The 17,893-nt window shown below is 41.9% G+C and overlaps 1 protein-coding gene across 2 annotated transcripts in view; it reads right to left on the bottom strand.

Moving 5' to 3' along the window:
• The window catches only part of TTC27 (tetratricopeptide repeat domain 27), a 161,871-nt gene that overhangs the window by 29,850 nt on the left and 114,128 nt on the right, over nt 1–17,893 (bottom strand). For both annotated transcript variants that reach the window (XM_066266883.1, XM_066266884.1), the window contains one exon: nt 10,909–11,136. In XM_066266883.1, coding sequence (XP_066122980.1) covers nt 10,909–11,136 — 228 coding nt within the window. The remainder of the gene's footprint in view (nt 1–10,908; nt 11,137–17,893) is intronic.

Below are 17,893 nucleotides of genomic sequence, written 5' to 3'. Positions count from 1 at the left end.
AAAGCAAACATCCTTAGGCAATTTATAACACTTTGCCTTGAATTCACAAGAGGCTATAAATACCTGCTATTGGGAGTTTTATGGAGAACAGATATTTGTCAGAGGGACAGGTGACAGCTAAAAGGGGGTGGATGGATGTTTGGTAGGAGGAGGGAGAAACAGAGGCACCAGGTTGAAACAGAGTTAGAAATTCACTTTTTTGAATCAAGAGACTTTCAGCAACTTAAAAATTAACTCATTACACTTTGCTTTCTGGTTATGTATAGAATCAAATGATAAGAGCTCCAATGCACCAAACCATACTCACTAAACATAATACACTCTGAGAGGGCCAACAGTCTGATGCTAACTTATAAAACAATGTAAGAAACAAGATCTCTAACTCCTAACCAAGTTGAAAGTTTCAAAATCTGTGAATTTCATCAGTTATAAGGTACACTTTCTTTTCACCATTTAACATTTCTGAAATAGATGCATCTTAAGCAAAAGCTTTTCAGTTTTGTTGTAAGCATTCAGGTGACACTCAATATAAACGTGCTTCTTATGATTGATGGCATTTTATATCCAATGAATTACAGTAGCGAGTTTATTTGGAACAAGGTATATCTCATTCTACGACTAAATCAAAAACAAGGAGAACTACCCTCAAAGTTCTCAGAATGCATGTGCCTTCTTTGCCTTCTTGCATCAGCAAGGAACAAACTTCCCACAAAACTATTTCACATGGGTGGTTATAAAACAATAGTGAATGTAAATTCAATATATAAAAAAAGAACCGGACTTGTCAATGCACCTGAAAAGACAAGGGTTACAAAATGTCTAAAATGAGCAGTCATTTTATAGCTCTATAGCATATAACAGGTAATGAAGTTACTATTTAGCTTGAAATTTTTGAAACAAGTCAATGTTTTGTAAACCAGTGCTTTAAAATGAAATAAATGTAATACATATTAAGATTCTCTTTTTACTCTTGGTCATTTTTGTTGTTTTAATAATTTGAATCTGAAGAAAATTCTAGGGTCACTAACTGCTAATAGGTTTTCATCTAGTACGGTTAACATCAGGGGTCCCCAAACTTTTTACACAGGGGGCCAGTTCACTGTCCCTCAGACCGTTGGAGGGCCGGACTATAAAAAAAACTATGAACAAATTCCTATGTACACTGCACATATCTTATTTTAAAGTAAAAAACCAAAACGGGAATAAATACAATATTTAAAATAAAGAACAAGTAAATTTAAATCAACAAACTGACCAATATTTCAATGGGAACTATGCTCCTCTCACTGACCACCAATGAAAGAGGTGCCCTTCCAGAAGTGTGGAATGGGAACTATGCTCCTCTCACTGACCACCAATGAAAGAGGTGTCCTTCCAGAAGTGCGGCGGGGGCCGGATAAATGGCCTCAGGGGGCTGCATGTGGCCCGCGGGCCGTAGTTTGGGGACCCCTGGTTAACATAATTATAATGAGACATGAATCATTTGCACACACCCTTTTCCTGGAAATCATGAAATGGCTTTACAGCGAACTCTAGGATCTTCTCATTGCTCACTAAATATACATAATGCGTTCATATCTTGTTTCTCAGATGAGGGCCTTAGAATTTGGGACACTAAGGAGAATATTTAGTGGATAACACTTTAAATTTTAAATTATTATATAAACTATTATGACCAATAGTGACTTAGATCTTTATTCTGGATAGTCATGCTCTTGAGAAGAGACCATCGGAAAAGAAAAAAATCAAAAGAAACTTCAAAAGGACCCTCTCACATGATTCCCCAAATCAGAGTTGTATATGCTCAGCACCAAAGATCTCCTTCCTTTGGTCCAATGCTGTCAGACAGAGACATCATGCTAGCCTCCTTACATTTTCTAGTAGCCACATTTACAAAGTCAAAACAAATGGGTGAAATTAATTTTAATAACATTTTTTTGATTCTACATATCTAAAATATTATCATTTCAACATGTTATCAATTTACTAAAGTACTGACATTGTATATTCATTTTTCCATACTACATACTTTTTTTTTCATTTTTGCAATTTGATGCACATGCAATACGTGCAACATGTCTCAAAGTCAACCACATTTCCAGTGCTCAGCTGCTGCACGGGGCCGCTGGGCACCACACAAGGCACACAGTTCCACACGATTTGTCTGAAATACTGACTGTGACCCTGGCATACCTTGCACCCTCCCCCCTCTTTCTCTAACAGGAAAATCAGCTCTTCTGGCTGAAACCATCCTTTCATATGCTACAGTCGCTCCTGTTCCCTTCTATACAACAGCAACCAGAGTAAGTAGCACTTCTGACATCTACTGCGTGTGCCAAGTGCTGACACCAGAGCCTTTCATACATTACCTCATTTATTGCTCACAGCAGCCTTTCAAGGCCATAACCATTCTCTCCTTGGAGAGATGAGGGTGGGTCACAGGGTCAGCCCTCAGTAGAGGACAGATTCAACCAAGTCAGTGTGATCCCCGCATCCTCGCCCTCCTACGTGGCACACTGCCTCCCACTACACCCTTCTGCTCACACAGCCACGATTTAGGGCAGTATCACCCTTGTCGCCGATAAAGGTGGGGGTAGGGAAGGGCAGTGAACAGGTGCTGGAAAACAAAGAAGATCAAATTTTTAAGAACCAGGGCATATCCACTCCACTCGGCCCAAAGCTCGAGTGGACACGTGGACAAAGACAAAACAGAAGAACGGCTGCCCGTGTTCGGGTGGGAGGAAGAGCTGAAAGGCAAACCTCTTATCCAAGGGCCTGGGCAAGGGCGCAGAAAGGATCACCCGACAGAGAGGCCCTGGCTGAGACTTCTGCAGGGCTTATTTCCAGAGCAAAGTGCGAGGGCAAGCGAGCGACAGGAGGGGTGCTGGCCTTCACAAGCTGACACGGCAGATTTCTGTTCTGAGGAAACCAATACAAAACACAAAAGCTGGCCAACTATTTATTTTGAATGTGACAATATGCATAATTAAAGAATGGTTCTAAATTACTTTTTAAATAATTAACCAAGAACAGGAAAGGTTGAGAACATCGTCTCTCTTTGAACTTCCCTTATAAATTTCCCTAGAGAAACACTGACATGGAAAGATGGCTGCCTAGGATTCAAGAGGTTTTCAGTGACTGTGTGACATTGGCCATGTCACGTAACCTCTGAATCTCAGTTTCCCCAATTGTTTATCAGGGAGCAGAATAAGAAAAAATTCCAGGACTCCTTCAGATCCCAGATTCTGAAAACCCAGAGGTGAACGGGTTCAAAGGCACATTAGTGCCATCTAGTGGCAAAGCAAGTACACTGGCTGTACAAATAGAACAGGATTAGAATCAGTGGGTTTGTGGAGCTAGGAGGGAATCCGTTCAACGAGAGGCCTTAGAAATCAATTCAAGGGAGGCCACGAGGAAAACCAGGCCTAGAAAGGAAGTGATTTGCCTAAAGCCACACGAGGTTCCTAGTTCCTGGTGTGAGAGACAGGTAATGAAGAGAGTGAATGCAATACTTACTATACCTCAATAACTAAAATGAAAATTAAAGCTTGCAACTCGGAGGGCTAACAAAGACAAAGCATCACTACACCTGGGCATGGGTTAGTTTTACAGTTAAAAAGTTAATTTTCACAAGGTACTTTAAAGGCCATCTGCAGTTACAGTTTCCTTCCTCACAGTATGAGCCTACTACCCACATTTCCTTCCTCCTTCGGGGTTTCTGCAGAATGGATAATCAGTTTCTTCCACACTTTCGGTAATTTTCCTTATAGGACTGACATCACACATAACCAAGTTTCACAGGTCTGAACAGAACCCTCACGCCACGCCGCCCACTCCAGGCTCTCCATTCTACGTCCCTGACTCTCTCCCATGACCCCCAACGCAGAGAAGCTGTTGAGTGTCATTTCATTAAACGGGAAATGACCCAAGCCAAATCAAGAGTGATAGCAATGTTCTTTGGTAACAGCTTTTCCTGACGTGATGTGTGGTGCTCATAGTTTTAAAAATGTCTACCTTTTGTAACCCCATTTCTCGTGTACTAAGTCCTACGTTCCTTTCCCTAAGAACACAGCCTAAACTGCCAGCCTTTCTCTTTCTAATGAATACTTTCCCCTAGTTCAGGGTATTTCTTTAAACTCAAGGATCAAAGACATTTTATACACATGCTTTTCAGTCACTAGATAGTCAATTAAGTGTTCAATGCCGTCTTCTCATTCCTGTCCTGGCTTTGATTATTGTGGTTCTTACATTTCCAGAGAATTCACAACGTGAGGTAATATAGGTGCTGGTGTGTCATTTGCATTTGAGACTCTCTCCTCAGAGATAGTTCCCTATTTTTAGGCTACAGATAATGAGGCAACAATTTTCTACCACCATTACTATGGCAATAGGCACGATGGAAAAAGATCCCATTACGTAATGTCTATGACTAAGAACTTAACTATGAGCTAGGAACTATGTGAGGTACTTGACCTATCTCATATCTCAGTTCTAATTTTCCCAGCAGCAAATTGAGACAGGGATGATCACCTCCACTTTACAAATGAAGAAACTGAAGCCCAGAAAGAGGAAGTGATGTACCTATGTCGTCCTCCTAAGAATTACTGGGATAAAGAATCAGGTCTATGGCACACGCTCTTGCTGTCCCCTACCCGGAGTCACAGCTACAGCCAGATGTTATCCCAGTGCTTGGATTTCCTGACAGTTATACAAGTTAGACCTTCAGAGTTTCATTTTTTATTGCTTACCAACATGAGAAATGAAGAACAAAAGGAAATAATTCCTTTTTTCTCAACATATTATTTGTATATGTTCACCCTGTCTTCTCCATCAGAATATAAACTCCAATCTCCTTGAGTTTTCCCACAACTAATACCAGTTCACAACAGAAACTATGTAACTGCATTTCAAATTAAAATATTTTCCTTCTTTGAAACACTAAAATGGAAGATAAAATTAACCCCTACAAATCTAGAGAGAGTACAAGCTCCTAGGATAATTAAAACCAGAGTGTGGCCTGACCTGTGGTGGCGCAGTGGATAAAGTGTCGACCTGGAATGCTGAGGTTGCCGGTTCAAAACCCTGGGCTTGCCTGGTCAAGGCACATATGGGAGTTGATGCTTCCTGCTCCTCCCTCCCCCTTCTCTCTCTCTCTCTCTCTCATTCTCTCTCCTCTCTAAAAGTTAATAAAAGTAAAAACAACAACAACAACAACAAAAAACCAGAGTGTTAAGCCCTGGCTGGATAGTTTGGTTGGTTAGAGCATTATCCCAAAGCTCAGAGGTTGCTGGTTCGATCCTCAGTTGGGGCACATTCAGGAACAAGTTGATGTTCCTGTCTGTTTGTCTATCTGACTCTCTCTCTCCCCCTACCTCTCTCACTAAAATAAATAAATAATTTTTTTAACCATTCATAGCCGCCCAGTCTTATGTAAGAATGAGCTGGGAAGGGCTGCCTCAGTTTCTCTGAAACCCCGTCTCACATACTCATTCTCTGTCGTGTGCTGGGTCATCTGAGGACATCAATAGCCTCCCTTCAGATTCCACGTGCCCCTTCCTTGGTTTCCTTCTGTCGCTCTGATCAAAACTCTGGAGTCTTTTGTTTGAATCGTATGTCACTCGTGCTCCTCCTTCTACCTTCCTCCCACCACTGGGGATGCCCAACGCTCAGGATTTTCCCTGGTGTTTTCTCCCAACTGTTTTCTGTAAGGAGCTCATTCACTCACATGGTTTCACTTACTTCTCCAGAAGAGCCCCAGTCTGTAACCACAGTACTGGCCTCACTACTGGGCGTCAGGGTTTTATGTCTAGTGAAGTGCCCGTTGTTTCTACTTAGATATAGCAACATCTAAGCATATCCAACATCCAAAATCATATCATCTTCCCCTGTGATGATATTTCCCTTCCTCTTGAGTTCTCTATATCAATCAATAGGGACATTTTCGTTTTTAATAAAACAATTGAGAAAACTGACTTCCTCTTGTATTCCCTCAATCCTGCTAACTCAATGAATAAGGCACAGGACATTTTGCTTTGTAAAGAGGTTTCAACCTATTCTATCTTTCTATCCTCGCTGCTAAAGGGAATGGTCACTCATCCATGACACTCATTCCTTATTTAAACTTCCTATAATACCACTTTTGTCTTATCACTCCTTTATTCAAAACCACAACAGACCCCCACCATCCAGGGGGTTAGATAACCCTAAAGAATGGCATTTAAGGCTCTTCACCAACTATTCTATGCGTATCTCTTCCCAGCAGGAGCTCTGCTCCATGTCGATAGGCTGACACAACCTCAGTCATTCCCACATCCATGTCTGTACACAGTAGGAGCTCGATAACGCTTTGTAGGCAACCACATAACATACTGTTCAAACTGCAACATTTTTGAAAGTGTAATGGGACATTTAAAATAACTAAAATTATATGACTTTAAAAAGACCTTATTTGTTGGCCAACAAGTTGCTGATCAACAGATTGGTTGTCCTGTATCAGGACTCTGTAAGATCATTATATTCGAAAACTGTTTTCAAAGGTAGAATTACTTTTGAAAAGCAAAAATATTGTATATTAAAATTTCAAAAATTTAAATGCTGACTACCTAAACATTTAAAAATAACAAAAGGAACATTAATCAAGCTATACATTTATGACATTTGTACATTTCTGCATTATATTACAGCATTAATTTTGCTTTAATTTTTCTTAGGTAGTCATATATTTTAATCAGTTCCTTCATCATATCTAATTCCAATACAATGTTTCTGACATTTTTCTGATGAATTTCTAAGCAATCTCAAGAGCACAAATGTAAATGGTACACACATCTGCTGGTTCTCTAACAAATGCACCAGAGACGATGCATTTAGTTTTGCAGACCATCCCTGATAGAAAACCAGATGCTCGTATCTTTATACCAAGTTGATTTCTGTTACGATGTACAAAAGCCATTCAAATACCACTCTCATTTTGCCTAACATTCGTTAATAAACCTAATGGCATGGACACGTGTAAGAAAAGAGGACGGAATGTTTTAAATTCAGTTCTTCCCTTTTCTTTTATTCTCGGCCTTCATGGGGCGAGTGCACGCAGGAGCAGCCCGGTCCCACAGCACTCACGCCGGGAACACCGCTCCAGCCAGGCTGTGGGCGCCCCGACCGCCTCCTGCCGTAGTTTCACGGCCAGGCCTGGCGTGCAGCCTGATGAATCGGATCCCGGGGACAAACTGCAAGATAGCCTCACATAACATTGGCTTGTACTGCTTTGAATAACTGTCATTTTTTTTGTCTCCCTAAGTAATTAATTCAAAATGATATAATGAGACCATTAAGCCCTGTCAAATCCTCCCTTGCAAATTCCCTCACATTCACCCCTTCTTTCCCACTGCCCCTTCCACGCTGATAACTGTCATGCTAGACTATTGCTAGTCTCTTAACCCTGCCTGTGTCTGGTGTCTTCCATAGCTATTGTCCCACCAAAACAATATCCCTAAATTGCCTCCCAGCACACCACACTCCTTCACCCAAAACAAAGCTAACACAATCAATCGCTCAATGGCTCCCTGTCTGTCAAGTAAAGTCAGAGAGGTTAGCCTCCCATTTAAGACCTTTTGTAATCCTGCTCCAGTCTCGCTTTCCCACTGGAACTGCTCTCCTTCCTCTGACTCTAAAAAATTAGCCTATTCACTCACTGTTCCCCCAACACACACACACACACACACACACACACACACACACACACGTTTTTTTTCTGTTTTTAGGGATTGCTCATGTTGCTTGACTGCCTGAATGCACTCACCACTGCCCTTCCCTGGGCCTGTTTAAGTCCTATTTGTCCTTCAAAGCCAAACTCAGCATCCTCTCCAAGGTCTACCAAAGGCAGAAATACTCTCTTTGGCCTCTATATATCCAGTGCTTTGCAAATAACTCACTTGGTATTTCTTTGATGCCTCGTGTTATTGGCTAGTTTTATCTGTGTGCATTTCACCAGGTTGCACCAGAGGGTACAAAGTGAACTACCTGTGGATACTGCTTCATCCTTTGGCTCAATGCTATGTGCACAACAGATTAGTATAGTTGATTGAATAACTGGTTAAAGATATTATTTATTCACTCATTCAACAAATATTTATTGAATATTCAATATGTGCTAGGCACTGTTACAGCACTAGAAAAATACAAATAAAACTTACAGATAAAAATTTCTGCCTCCATGGGACCTATTTCTAATGGAAGAGAAATAATTTTTTAATGAAAGCTATATATAATATTAGAAGGTTCTAAGTGCTATGAAGAAAAGTAAAGCAGAGAAGAAAATGAAAAAGAATAAGGTGGAGGTGTGATTTAAAACAGAATGATGATGAAAGGCCTCTCTTGAGCAAAGACTTGAATGAGGCTATGGAGACATCGGGAAGAAAAACATTCCCGGCAAAGGAAGAGCAGGTGTTAAACTCCTGAGGCACGAATGTGCCTGAAATATTCAGGGAAGTACAGAGAGGCCAATGTGTGCTGAGTGAGGGGGGAATGGGAGGAGGGAAGGGAAAGCCTTGAGAGCCGAGAAGGGACTCTGGCTATTGTCACTAGGTGATGGAGCAGAGGAAGGACGCGTCTGATTCAACATGTGAAAGGATCCATTCGTATGTTCTTTGGGAAGAGGCAGACGGGGACAAGCAGAGAGATAGAAAGACCAGTGAAGAGATAATATATTAGTTAAGAGAGATAGTAGGGATCTGAATCAGAATGCTGGAAGGTGGAAAGAAGTCATCTGATTCTAGATGTATCTGGACGGTGGCTCCATTAGGATTTACTGAAGGATTAGATGGTGGTGCAACAGAAAGGAAGCAAGGGTGACTCTAAGACCGAACGGGGCTAACCTTGGTGGGGAATACTTTTAGGAGGGAGAGGCAGTACTTCAGATACTGGAAATGTAAGCTAGAGTAACAATGGGGAGACTGGGGAAGCAGGTAGATACAGGAGTCTAGAGTTCAGGAAGAAGACTGGGCAGAAAATAGCCCTTTGGGAGTTGTCAGTGTAAAGATGGTGGTAAAAGCTGTGGACCAGATGAACCAAGGGAGTGAGTGTAGACAGAGGTAAGAGCCAAGGACCAGGCCTGAGGGCACAGCTGGGGGCCTGCAAAGGAGACTGAGACGGAGCGGCCAGTGAGGCAGGAGGACAGTGTCCATGCTCAGTGCTCGAGAGAACAATTCCATCTCTGAGGTGCCTGGCACCCATGTGACTTAGCCTATGAAAGGGTAAGGGAGGTCATTTATTTTCTGATTTTATGGCAGCTGTGGTTAGGTAATACGCAGAGGCTGCTAAGATAAGCAGGGATATAATACTGTTTTCCGTAAAAGTAAAATTTAGTAACACAATATTGAGTTCTATTTTCTACCAAAAAAGAAAAAAAAAGTCGTTATAATCAACGTAGAGCAGGGTGGGGGTGAGGGAGTTATACTGAGTGGGACACTTGAATCCATGTTAACATAATAAATTAAAAGTAATAAAAAAAATAATCAACTTAGTGTAGGATTTCTTAACCTTGGTGCTATTGACATTTTAGACAATTCTTCATCCTGCCACCAGAGGCCAGTAGTACACTACCCCATTGCCAAATGCCCCCGGGGCAAAAGCATCTCCAATGAGAAGCACTGACTTAGAGCAGGCTGTCAACAAAAAACAATTCCTAAGCATACTCTAAGCCTCCCGGACGTCAAATGAGTCCAGTTTCTGCTGACACAGTTCTCTGCTCGTACACCTGTCCTCTCTTCCCCAGGCTCTTCTCCAGCCAACTGATTTGGAAGATGGTCACTTCTCAGAGTCAGGAGAGTAAGCAATTATCTTAACCTGTCATAAAAAAAATGTAATTCTGATCTTTTTTCAGTGTAAAACCTATACTCTGAGACTACCAAGTTCAAACACAAACACTCCTGTATACTCATGTTCATAGGAGCATCACTCACAACAGCCAAGAGGTTGAGGCAGCCCAGGTGTCCGCTGATAGGTGAATGGACAGACAAAATGTGGCATATCCACACAATGGAATTGGGCCTTGGTATGGAAGCAAATGCTGACACCTGCTACAACATGGATGAATCGTGAGGGCATTACACTGGTCACAGAAGGAAACACACTGTGTGATTCTACTCATAGGAGGCACTTAGGGGAGTCAGGTTCAGAGGCAGATAGCAGAATGGCCGCCAGCAACTAGAGGCCGCGGTAAGGAGCTGTGATGAAAAGAGCTGTGGAGACAGACGGTGGTGAGCTTGCACAACAATGTGAACATACTTAACACTACTTAACGGTCTACTCAGAAATGGTTAAGATGGAAAATTTTATGTGCTGTGTTTTTTACCACAATTTAAAAAAAAAAAAGAGAGTGTGTAGGCTTTGGAGTGAGACCATCTGGGTTCAAATACTGGCAGAAAGTCCAAGGAGGTGCCTGGCTCATATCATAGTAAATGCTTGGTAGACATTTTTTCTTACAATGATCAACAGTCCATTCTACATTACCCTATTTATACAAAAGCTTCTCTTTCATGATTGGTTTCAGCATTTACTTGCAGAGTCCTACACGGTCTGTAATCCTACTTCTGATTCATTGCCTTCCTAATGTATCTTTTCAAAAGGGAGCCTAGTTTTAATAGCTGTATTTTCCTTAAGGGCAACTAACAGAGAGGAATAACAAAATGAAACAGAGAAGTCACTAAGAGAAACACCACAGAAAGTGAACACGGGAAAGTCTACTGTCCATGCTGGGTAACCAGCAAGTGTGTCAGAGACGAAGTTCTTAGCTCCCAAAGACAAGCTCAGCAGTCATTAGGACAGAAAATGGGCTCTCGTTCAATAAGAATCTAAATGAAAGAAAAATGTTAGTGCCGAGAGCAGGTGGGGTTTCATGAAGTGTCTCACCTGCATGGGATTGATCTTCACCGAGCGTTCGAAGCACTCCACGCATTCTTTAAACTCCTTGTTGCGCAGGTGCAGGAGGCCCTTGGAGCGCTGCGCACGGGCGCTGCGGTGCCCCGACAGCTCCCAGGCCTTGTCGTAGGATGAGTGGTCGCGAAGGACATCTCCAAGCAGGCAGTACAAACTGGGTGTTTCTTTTTTCTCCAGCTCTTGCCTAAGGATTTCTTCTGCCTAGAAATAAGTAAATTGCTAATTTGAGATGACCTGGTTACTTCATGCACGTAGGACACAGGTTGAAGGCAACAATGAAAAATAAATACAGTGTAAGTAAGAGAGAGGAGTAAGATCTGCCTTCCTGGCACCAGGAACCCTGCAGGGGCACCAAGGAGAGGGCTTGTGGGTGGGACCCAGCTCCCACGTCCCTGTTCCCCGCTCTGGCTGTCACCGTTGTGACCATTAGAGCAGCACCTTAATTCACCTCTAACCAATGGCAATAAGGAGTATGTTTTTTCCTGCTTAAAAATGGTATGCTTAGGGACCCTGGGCCTTGATAACGCAATGCTAATAAAACCCAAGAAACCTAGATTAAAAACCTGTGTGCCAACGTCAATCAAAAACCAATAGGAAATGATCATATTCTTGAAACTATAACTTGTTATTAGGAAAATGTTCAATGTATAAAAATTCATTTGACATATTACCACTAAACAACTCATGTATTAAATAAAGCAAGACATGTAAAATGAATGTTTGTTATTAGTTATTTTGGTTCCTATATGCTTTGAGAACGCTTTAATATCTAAACCTCTTTTGAAGAAACTGTACGTTTCTCCAAATCAAAAGCCCTTTTTTAACTACATAATCTATAAAATATTCTGTACTTATTGGTAGTTTGGCACTGTCCAAATAAGTAAACTCCTTTGTTAAAGGGTTAAACCACCTGCCCGGGCGGTGGTGCAGTGGATAGAGTGTCAGACTGAGACACTGAGGACCCAGGTCCGAAATCCTGAGGTTGCCAGCTTGAGCAAGGCTCACCAGCTTGAGTCCAAGGTCGCTAGCTTGAACAAGGGGTGAATCAGTCTGCTGTAGCCCCCCGGTCAAGGCACATATGAGAAAGCAATCAATAAACAACTAAGGCACCGCAACAAAGAATTGATGCTTCTCATCTCTCTCCCTTCCTGTCTGTGTTCCTATTTGTCTCTCTCTCTCTCTCTCTCTCTCTCTCTCTCTCACACACACACACACACACACACACACACGGTTAAACCATTGCATAGTTATACTGGTTGGCATAGTGTACTGATAGTGTACTGGATTACCTATAAATTGACTTGCTTAAGCTGGAAACTATGTTTCCCCAAATCCTTCTCCCTTAAGATGTCATGTTAGACTGGCCAGAAGGGGAATTTGGGGGAAATTTCAAAGGCAGAAGTAAAGCAACAACTTTTATTCTTAGAAGGCTGTCATGGTTAAATATGGTGTCAGAAAAGATGCAGCGATATCCTGAAGATCCCAGCTTGTCCTTGCTCTATGTGTCCAGCTTCTCTTTCCAATTATTGGCTCTGAAAACCAAGAGCACCCCAGGCCCATCAACAGACATTTCACTGCGGACCCATAGGGCTGGTAGCGACAGGGATACAGCAGCTTCCATCAGCTGCTGGCTTCTCAGATTCCTCTTAAGTTCTGACTTGTCCACTTGTGCAGATGCTTCAAGCGGACTGAGCATGACTTTCACCCTGACTCCCTGATTCCCTCTTCTGCACCTTTATCTGCCCAGCTCGTCTTCCCACGTTAGTTAGCTCTAATTCCTTTACTAAGCCCCTTTTCCCAAAAAATATTCGAAGTGGCTCTGCTTCTCTACATAAAACCTGAATGGAACAATCTTTTCTTCCATTTTTACCTTTGAAATTCTTATGTATCCTTCCATTTGACAGAATTTGCAGATTAGTTTTTATCCACTAAATTGTTAAATGCATTATCTCACTTAATCCCTACAATGATTCTGAGTAGATATTAATATGCCCATTTTTAAGACAAAAAAAATAAATAAAAATAAAAGCTTAGATTCCTTGTTCAATTGGTCAGTCCTAAAACAAAGATACTAAGTTGAAAAGCAGGACCTTGATTTCAGGGTCAGGACTTGCCCCATATTTCATGGGGAAAATCAGCAAAACTGGTGGTATAAGAAACCACTACTTTAAAAATTCCCAGCTCTATAAAAACAACAGGAAAACTGGGGGAAAATATTAGAATCAACTTTTCTGTAACTCTGAAAATTAACCAAAGACTTGAAATAATCCAGGGAGTGTTTATTCAGCAAAAGGTAAAATATTGGTAAAAGCAACAAGCTTTGTGTCATCTTAACTTGTACCATTCCTATTCCCTCTTCTCTAATTTGCAGTAGCCTTGAAAACCAACAGCAGGCATTCATGTTCAAAATCAGCAGCCAGGCAGCCACCAGGTGGAACAGACTGGGGTTGGAGCTACTCTAAAGTCTCATTCCCAGAAAACTATTGTTATATGACCCGGCTGGTGAGTCCCTAGAAGACCCCACCTTTATTTAACCTAGCTCTGGGCTTGCCCGTCAAAAGACTTCATCAAAAACAATTTGAGACAATTGATTAATTTTGCAGCGGCCCGAGATGGTAAATAAGTGCGGTGGTAAACAACGGGCTAAGCAAGACAGTGGAATGAGATATACATGAGGGCTTTGAAAAACTCCACAATATTCATGGGAGTCTAGAAAACCAGGCCGATCTTCAAGAAAGAACCAAGAAGGCCCTGAGCTCTCACCTCAGGCTGACCTTGAGGCTTCACACAAGTGGTTAGTGAGAGCTAAGGCAGAGTTGTCTACTGCCTGGCTGAATGTTAAAAGCATGCCCAACACACACACACACACACACACCACCCATTAGCAAAGGCTGAGAGACTTGTCTATTTAGGCACTGAATAATTTTCTGTCCAATGATTAGCTGACCACTAAGCTTATCAAACTGAGACTTCCATGGCTACATAAGAAAGAATATATACAGGGTGGGGCAAAGTAGGTTTGCAGTTGTGAGAACATGAAACACAGAGTTTACTCTTGTATTATTCTTTATTAAATATTGTATTACTTTCCATACAAACAACTATAAACCTAGTTTTGCCTCACCCTGTATTTTATATGATTAGTCAAGAAATACCACCAAACAAAATACAACACAAATAGCAACAACTTAATTTCCAGAGTTGCCACATTACACTAAGCATCCAATTTTCATCAAAAAAAAAAAAAAATTACTAACCCATGCAAAGAAAAAAGAAAGCATGGCCCTTACATGGGAAAAAAGTAATCATTAGAAACCATCTCTGATAATACCCAGATGATAGAGTTAATAGATACTTAAGATGTGCTATTTTTAATAATTCTTAGTATAATAACTAAGAAAATAACAGTAAAAGAAATGATAAGGGAATTAAAATGGTACACTAGTTAATATCCATTTAGCTAAAAAGATAGTAATGGAAAAAAATAATAGTAAGACAGCCCTTGCTGTTAGCTCAGTCGATTAGAGTGTTGTTCCAATACACCAAGGTTGCAGGTTCTATCCCCAGTCAGGGCACATAGAAGAATCAACCAATTAATGCATAAATAAGTGGAACAACAAATCGATGTTTTTTCTCTCTCTCTCTCTTTAATAAATAAAAGGACATAAGACGTATACAAAATAAACAACAAAATGACCAGCATACATTCCACATTAGTAATTGAAATGTAAAGGGATTAAACACTGCAATCCAAGGCAGATACTGGCAGAAAAGATTTTTTAAATGATCCAACTAAACGTTGCCTACAAGAGACACACATTAGATTCAGATACACAAACAGGTTGAAAGTAGGGGCACAAATGCAAGAAGACACATTATGTAAACAGAAACCAAAAGAGCGTTGGAATGCCTGTACCAGTCAGACAAAATGACACCTTAAAGACAGATTATTAAAAGAAAGGCATTTTTTAATGATATTCACTCACCAAAATCATATAATAATTACAAGTATATAACTAATTATTCTTCTTAACATGGGTTTATGGCAATGAGTACACATAGGGAATCTAAATATAAAATTTTAAGTTTGCCAAGACCTAAGCAGAATCCACAATTATGGGTGGAATACATTACAATCTGCTCACTTTACCTGAGAAGCTGCACTGCTCAGGGCGAGGGTCACGCACTCCGGTGCCCAGAGACCCTTGTGGGTTGCTGAGAATGAATGAAGCGGGCTGCTGAGTGAGCATACAAAGGAGGAGCCACAGCTCAACTCCAACCAATTAGTACAATACTGTGGGAACTGGTGGACCCAGTGTTTCCAAATCATGTGATTCCTTAAGAGAAGCCAAAATAATCTAGATTTTTAAATGAAATAGCTTGAAAATGTTTACTCTTTTTTTCAAAACACTGTGTAAGTCAAACAAAACACCTCTTACAACTTCAGACCTAAAGCATTAAACTCCCACCCCACAGAAGACGTCAGTTGCTCTTTTTCCTGCTCCGCATCCCTCCCTGATCTTCTGATAACAGAACCCCTCTTTCCTGAGGAGAACCCCTTCCAAGTGGTTCTAGCAGAAACGAGGGCACGAGACTCAGGCCCTTCAGTCTTAAGCAGAACCTTTCTGTGATAACCATGGAATTGACTATATTTTTCCATTGGGATTACTAAAGTTGGGCTTCCTGGGACCATCCTGTGTGCCTCATGGAGAAAGCTACAAAGCATGGTGAGCTCATCTCAGCCCCTGGGTACAGCTACCATGACAGGTCTACAAGAATTTTAAGTTGCATGAACCAATAAGTCCCCCCCCCCATCTTTTTTGCCTGAGCTAGGATATGTTGGTTCACTTACAACTAAAACAGTTCTAACACATCCCCAAAAAACTGTTGCGTAATCCATACTACAGACTTCTAACCATAAGAAGATCTGTGAGAATGTAGGTGACTTTAGTCAGAAAGGCAGTTCTAATGCCAGGTCTACTATTTACTACTGTGTGCTCTTCTTGGCTATGATTTATTCCTTGATTTTGTGAAACAGCAGAAGGAATGAAAAATTCTAATATATGATAAGAGCCACTGATTTTGCCACTGGTCAGTATGTAGAAATGGGGAATTGGCAACCAACAACCACAGGAAGCCCTCCTGGCAAAGAAACAAGGGGAAATGAGTTCTAGACCCAGAGATGGTACTAACTATTAATATAAAGAGTGTCTCTGAGGACTACAGAAATGACAGAAGTGGGGTTAACAGCAAGAGGTTTTCTCCAAGGGGACAGAAAAATGGGCAGGCTAAGAATTTAACAGCACACTAACAGAATCATACACAGCGACCAGCTGACAGCTGTGGGGTAAAGGAGCAGGGGCTGGCAGAGGGAGATGATGGGATGGAGAAAAAAGGACAAAAAACACAACTCATGGGCATGGACAACAGTGTGGTGGCTGCGAAGGGGAGAGTGGAAGAGGCTACAGGGCAGATAAATGATGATGGTGAGAAGACTTGACTTGGAGGGTAAACACACAATATAGTGTATAAAAATGTGTTGTAGAATTGGGTACCTGAAACCTGTATAAATTATGTTAACCAGTGTCACCTCAATAAGTTCAATTTTAAAAAATGGCACACTGCCCTGGCTGGTTGGCTCAGTGGTAGAGCGTTGGCCTGGCGTGCAGGGGTCCCGGGTTCGATTCCCGGCCAGGGCACACAGGGGAAGCGCCCATCTGCTTCTCCATCCCTCCCCCTCTCCTTCCTCTCTGTCTCTCTCTTCCCCTCCCGCAGCCGAGGCTCCATTGGAGCAAAGATGGCCCGGGCGCTGGGGATGGCTCCTTGGCCTCTGCCCCAGGCGCTAGAGTGGCTCTGGTAGCGGCAGAGCGAGGCCCCGGAGGGGCAGAGCGTCGCCCCCTGGTGGGCGTGCCGGGTGGATCCCGGTCGGGCGCATGCAGGAGTCTGTCTGACTGTCTCTCCCCGTTTCTAGCTTCAGAAAAATACAAAAAAAAAAAAAAAAAAAAAAAGGCACACTAATAGTCAGATTCGGCTACTGATGATAGCTTTGGCTTAAGAGAAATTAGAGTGTGTGTGTGTTGTGGGCACATGCGCGTGTGTGTGCACGCTCATGCATGCTGCTAACTCAAACAACTTGGGGCAGGTTTTCTAACTCCAGACTTCTTCCCTGAGGCAAGCAAACATGGATTCTGGTTTTTGTACAGTAGAGGCTGGTTCTCAAACACAAAGACTGACACTGAAAAGGTGATCCACCATCCACAGTGAATACAGACGACAGGACAGAGCAAAGAGAGCACGAAAGCACCTTCTACTCTTATGGCTGCCAGGATAGTGTTCTGCAGAAAGGCACTAAATTCTTGTTCTAAGAGCAGCAACTAAGGGGTAAAAAGTACAAAACACTTCATCCCAGCCCCGCCGGTCACTGTCAGCCAGGTCCCTTCCGTGTGGTGGTGCTCAGTCCCACTCACTGCCTCACTAAAGCCAACTGTTCACAACTGCTCTTTACATTGATGTGTGCGATGACACCATGCTCCGGGGCTTGACTGTCAAAGGCTACTCGCCAACAGAAACATTCCAGGTCCAAGATAAAACAGAGTAATTAAAAACAGGCCTAGTTATCCAATTAGCTGCTCATCTCCTATTTGTATTACCAAGATATAGAGTATCTTCAGTTACTTTGCCTATTTTTCTCATTCAAGTGAGCACAACAGGTTTTAACTTACAAATGGAATATCTGATTCTTTAAGGGTTAATAACAACCAATATGGAAGGCAGGTGTGGGAAAGGAAGTTTGGCTTTAGAGAGAAGGAAGGCCTGAGCTTGGATTCCAAACTCCGCGACTTTACCAAGGCCAACAATTCATACTTTATACATTGTTATATGACAATGACAAAATAATTATATAAAGAATATAGTGCATAAGAGGAACTCAAACATGGCACTATGGAACTGCATGCTC

The sequence above is a fragment of the Saccopteryx bilineata genome, chromosome 3 (assembly GCF_036850765.1).
Source record: "Saccopteryx bilineata isolate mSacBil1 chromosome 3, mSacBil1_pri_phased_curated, whole genome shotgun sequence".
Classification (NCBI taxonomy): Eukaryota; Metazoa; Chordata; class Mammalia; order Chiroptera; family Emballonuridae; genus Saccopteryx; species Saccopteryx bilineata.
Note: the sequence above shows the minus strand (reverse complement) of the source record. Positions and strands in the feature narration are given on the sequence as shown.